The sequence below is a fragment of the Chenopodium album genome, chromosome 13 (genome assembly GCF_948465745.1).
Source record: "Chenopodium album chromosome 13, dcCheAlbu1.1, whole genome shotgun sequence".
NCBI lineage: Eukaryota > Viridiplantae > Streptophyta > Magnoliopsida > Caryophyllales > Amaranthaceae > Chenopodium > Chenopodium album.
The window spans coordinates 3,068,522-3,074,521 of NC_137846.1; the positions used below are offsets into that span (position 1 = coordinate 3,068,522).

At 32.0% G+C, this 6,000-nt stretch overlaps 1 protein-coding gene across 1 annotated transcript; it reads left to right on the forward strand.

Annotated features, from left to right (window-relative positions):
• Positions 1-1,083: 1,083 nt before the first annotated feature.
• On the forward strand, positions 1,084-5,753 carry LOC145575971 (protein ASYMMETRIC LEAVES 2-like). Its single transcript, XM_081633753.1, has 3 exons — positions 1,084-1,379; positions 2,975-3,851; positions 5,508-5,753. Exon 2 carries the CDS (start codon positions 3,019-3,021, stop codon positions 3,802-3,804), a length of 786 nt encoding a protein of 261 aa, XP_081489879.1. The 5' UTR covers positions 1,084-1,379; positions 2,975-3,018; the 3' UTR covers positions 3,805-3,851; positions 5,508-5,753.
• The last annotated feature ends 247 nt before the right edge of the window (positions 5,754-6,000 follow it).

Here is a 6,000-nt window from a genome sequence, read left to right on the forward strand (position 1 = left end):
CCTACTTAGCTTCTTACCCTCAACTCTCCCTTTCTAGCTGCACCCATCAATATCATCTTTTGTATTGATCGTTTTCGTAATATCACTTAGGTTCAGATATAAATAATCTTATTTGTGGGTACGTAACTGTATTATTTATGTACGATAAATTGATCAAAATTAGAATATCTCATCCATTTTGATGACTTATATGATGTCCACTCATATATCTAACATCCTTTTTTTTTTTCTTCTTATTTTTAAAGTATATTATAGTAACTTTTATATGTGGGTTTAAAATTTTACATGCTACATAACATGTTATTCATCGATTCTAAGATCCAATACAGTAACTAATAGTTGGATTGATACTTGGATGCATAATCTTAATAAGCATTTATTAAAATGGAAAGAGTATTTAACAGTGTGCGGTGTACCCGATCTTCTCATATTATTGCCATATATGTACACCATCTTCTCACCCTCCTTTATTTCTCTCTGCCTTTCCACCCACTTCAATTTCCGTGACCTAATATCTTGTCTAAGTACACGATGAGATCAACGAGCACTTCATATACTAAGCTTTTATTTGTTCCTTCCTTAATCACACACTCTAATACTTCCTCTCAATTACTTATAATTTGAGAATGAATGAATAAATAGTGGTACATGCCAAAAGTATAAAACCCATGAAATTTATAACACACATGATATGATGATTAATTACGTGTACAAATAAAACTAATAATAGTACATCAAAAAAATTAAATGCACCACACCACAAAATTAAAATGAAGCTTTTATCTCTCTCCATAATATTATTATTGCTACTCCCCATCAATCCATCATCATCATCATTAAATTTCTTTGTCATCCTTATAAAAAAAATACCACATAATTTATTTATTTATTTCTTTTAATTTTTCAAAAACAAAAAAAACCCCTTCTGCTATGCCCTAACAATAGCTAGCTGTCTACATTACACTCACTCACTCTCACTCACTCACTCACTTCACTTCACTTCACTCACTCACTCACTCACTATAAATCTTCACTTCACTTTCTCCACGCCTCCTTAGCCTTTGCTCTTGGGGGTGCATCCATCTTATTCTCTTTCTCTCTCTAAAACTCGCTCTTGCTTTCTCTCTCTAGAAAAAAAAAGAAAATAAATAATTCCCATTTTTAATAATATTAATATCATTTTCATCATTATCATCATCTTTATCTTCTTGCAAAGGTTTCCGGTGAGTAAGATAATTTCACGGCGAAATTTTTGGAAGTTAGAGATTTTTTTGCTCCACCAAACACACCCCACAAACTTGCATGATCTTCTCTCTTTCTTTCTCCTCTTCACCAAAACAAAAGCTTTGAGCTTTGCTACTACAACTACTAATTTTAAGGTATACATTTTTTTTTATTTAATTTTGTTTATTTGTTTAATTTATTTTTTTGATGTTGTTATAAAAATAATTTTGGAAGGGTCTTTTTCTTCATAGTTTTCATCAAAAAGTTTGCAAATCGAGGTTGAAAAAGGAGGAAGATTATGTAATAAAAATAATTTAAGTAAATTAAGGTTTGACTGAATGAACCGAGAAAAAATTCATCATGACTTAGCTTATTATAACTGCTTCTTCTTCTATTTCACATTAACTGTTTAAGAGAGATGGAGAATTGTTATAACTTTTGATTAAATAAAAAAAAAAAAATGTTAATTAGGGATTTTATTTTGCAATCCCGAGGAAGAATTAGAGAATTAAGAAGGAACTAACTTCACTACTCCCAATCTTTCAATAGTCAAAAGAGTGTGATAAGATTTCTCTTTGTTAGGACCTTAATAATACCTTATACTAGAGTAAAGTACTAGTTTCACTTTGTTTAATTATTATTATTATTATTGCAACTTCACTCTTACTTAAATTAATTACAACTATAATAAGAGTAATATATAGTACTCCCATTAGTACTACGTACAATTCTATGACTACCTAGCTGCTAGTACTATATAAATTTGTATATTATTACATGGTTTTAGGGAAATTTATGTAATCCCAAGACTATATATTATAAAATCATCTTCTTCCCCTCATAAAAAGTCTAAAACTCTTAGCTTTTTACAGGTCAAATTTATGAGAATTAGCAAGTGTATGTGAAGAATGAAGAATTATGATTAATTATTATTAGCAGTAGTAGTAAGCAATAATTATTATAAAAGTTTGATAATATCTATGAATTTCAAGCAAGATCTCGTTTAATTTGATACATTATTTCTTTCACTTTGAAATTGGTGTAAATCTCTCTTCCCTTTTACTTTCCCTACACGAGATCCAAACACGGTACTCCTCCCCTTTGCTTCAATCACCCCTTTAATTTCCCCACGGTATATCAACCTCTTCATTACATACATTTTCTCCCTTCCCTAAACCCGTCCTTCACATAAATTTACACACTTCGTTACACAATACGATACGATCACTTATAATCTTTCTTTTCCGCGACTGAATTATTTATCAGTCGCAAATTTAGATACATAACAATCAGGTGTCTACAGTCGGTTATAGGTTTTCATTTTTTCTAATCATGTGAAAGAACCATATAAGCACTTGTATTTTTTTTACCTTCATGAATTTGTAACCTATTTTATTGTATTTTAATTTATAATTAAGGAAAGTCTGAGCAAAGGGGTAGTAGTATAATTTGTTGACTTTGGGTTTGACAGTTCAAATCTGGTGAAAGCTGCTGATAAATCACTAAAAAACACAGCTACATACCTGCCTTCGCTTTAGCTGCTCTACTCAAAAAGGAGAAAATCCTTCTCAACTGTTTTTCTAAGTGAGAGAATATCTTTGCCCTTTTTTTTTCACATCATATCTTCTCTTTAAGGGTAGATCTTCTTCTTCCTTTTTTCATTATTTTTACAAAATACTTTTTTTTAGTATTTTTTTTTTACTTCTATATTCGTCATTTGATCGATATACGTATTTCTTTTAAAATATAGGTAAGCTTGAAGTTGACATAGAGATCAAGAAGAAGATAAAGGAAATGGCGTCGTCGTCGAATTCGCCGTGTGCAGCGTGCAAGTTTCTAAGGAGAAAATGTCAACCAGAATGTGTTTTTGCGCCCTATTTTCCACCAGACCAACCTCAAAAGTTCGCCAACGTGCACAAAGTGTTTGGTGCTAGTAATGTTACTAAGCTTCTCAATGAGCTCCACCCACATCAAAGGGAGGATGCGGTCAACTCGTTGGCTTACGAAGCGGACATGCGCCTTCGTGATCCTGTCTACGGTTGTGTGGGTGTCATTTCCTTGCTTCAGCACCAGCTTCGACAGCTCCAAGTGGACTTGTCTTGTGCTAGGACCGAGCTGTCTAAGTACCAGAACTTTGCTTTCCCCACCCCCGCTACAGGAGGCTGTAGCGGGGGTGGTGGGGTCATAGCGGCCTCTGCTATGACAAGCACGCCGGCCACATCCACGGCCGCCAACCACCACCACCACCATTCCCAGTCCCTCGGAATTGGCCTTCTTGGAATAGGTGGTGGTGGTGGGTTTTCTGCTGGTGCGAGGGACCAACACCAGCAGCACTTATACTCCCACCACCAATTTTTCCCAAGTAACCACCAAGCGGGTGCTGGACTTGGGATTAATAGTATAAGAGGGTTCGATATGGCGGCCGGTGGTAGTGGAAGTCATGGTTATGATGCTGGACTTCTAGCCATGAACATGAATGTCTCAGCCGCAGCCGGTATCGGACAGCTAAGTCAGCTCCATCAACAGCCTACTGCTAGGACTGCCGGTGGCGATGACCGCCGTAGTATTGATCCGTCTTAATCTCCTTAGGGTTTCATGCCATGGCTTCTTCTCAAACCCTACCATAGGTAATTATTCATATTTCTATTTTTTCTTTTTTTTTTTTTTTTTTTTTTTTTTTTTTTTTTATGTTTCACCTATTTATTATAAGTTGGTCCACGTTAATGAAAAATTTCATCATTTTTTTTTTTTGGGTGTGGGAATTATTAAATTATGCTTCAATAAATAACCGAGAATTTCATAAAACTATGAACTCATTTACTAAATTTTCCTCTTTTTCCTCTAATTTTACGAAAACATAGTTATCATCACATGGTGTGTCTAATAAAATTGCTCAAAGAACAGCAACATAAAATCAAATTCATCAATTATGATACATAATAATGTTATCCAAACACTATTATCCTGGCCTTATAACAAATAGTCAAATTTAAAACTTTTGTGGCTTAATTGCCTCAATATACAGTAAGAGTTTCATTACTACAGTAGATTTTTTTTTTTTTTTAAGAAATATATAAGGTCAGATGTAAGCTATTTTAAGAAAGTGCTGTATGTTTGCTCTTTAATTTATTCATTTCCAATCCTTTCTAAAATCCTATAAATCATTTTCGAAAATTAGTTATTTTAGATGATCACAAATTATATTTCTTGTTACTCAGAAAAAAAAAATGATAATAATATTTCCTCGGATGATTTATTGATGTACAATTGATTTTTAAAATTAGGTTTTTGTTGACCATAATTCTTCAAAAAATTTCTTGTTTAAAAGGTAACATTTCAATTAATTAATGATAAATCACCTGTTTTAATAAATAGTACGGAGTAAAATTGAAAATTTAATATTTTTAACATGTAATTATATAAACTTTAATTCGCGTCATGGGAAAGGTTGATGTTTGAGAGGATCCGAATTTGAATTGCCTATAATTTACTCGTGCCTCCTAAAAAAGATTTAGTTTCATTGAAAAGAACATGTACTAGCACACAAGTTAGGGTTTCAATATAAATCAAGATGAGAATGATTAGGGTTTAATTTGAAAAGATAAAAACAAAATTAAAAGAGCAAGATGAACAAAGAAGAAGCCATAATAATTTAGCGATGATGAGGTCATGCATGGTATATTAAGTGTCCTTTTTTGTACTGACAATACTAATATTAGACAGCAAATAATACGCTCGACCACGTAAAAAAAAAAAAAAAAAAATTGCAATACACCAATATATGTACATTATATGACATTGTACTTTGCATCTTTGCTATGTATGTGCCTTTTGTCACTTGGTCATTAGCTGGTGTAGTCCCCAGCAGTTATCATTTTTCTTTTTCATTTTTATTTTACAAATAAATTGAAATTATATACTCGTTGTCTTTTTTTTTTTTTTTTTTTTTTAATAATTTTTTTAAAGACCGTTGTCATAATAATTATATATATTTGCGAATATTCATATTTCGGGATAGATTCTAAATTATATGATAAATGTAGATTTTTTAAGTTAAAATCGATGTATTGGTTTGTAATAAACTGTTGCACCAGTTTTTCTGTCCATAATGTTGAACAGACATGATAAGAATTGAAATTGTAAATATTTACGTACTCTTTGATATCTTGACTTGACGTGATAAATATTGTTTTAACAGAGGTTAATCAGTTAATTGATTCTTCTTTTTATCAAGATGAAGTTACTAGTTTGTTTTAACGAAGTACTTTTTATGTGTTACACAGGCTCGTAAACATGGAAGATCTAATGAAATTCACTATTTTGAAAGGAGAAAATGAGAGACCAAGCAAGATAGAAATGATCAAAATGAGCAAGACAAATGAGATAGAGGAAGTTGATGTCCTCATATATCCATATTATTAACATCTTTACATTGAAATTTTTTGCCATATATGTGTACCTATTTTATCTCTTTTTTTTCCCTTTTTTTTTCTTCTAAGAACTCTAAATTCTGTCATATTTTATGGGACAAATACATGCATGCGTTCTGGTATTTTTAGTTGATCTTGTCATTTTGTTCAAGATTTCTCATGACCCTTTTTCATACAAGTATATTTTTCTCGATCACTTCTAGATATACATATATACTTATATGATCGATCACTGACATTGGAAATTGATTTTGGCATACCTTTTATTGATTTTGGCACACCCCTATGTAAGAAGAGCATATAAAACTGTGCTCTCACATAGGGGTGTGCCAACATCAATTAAGGG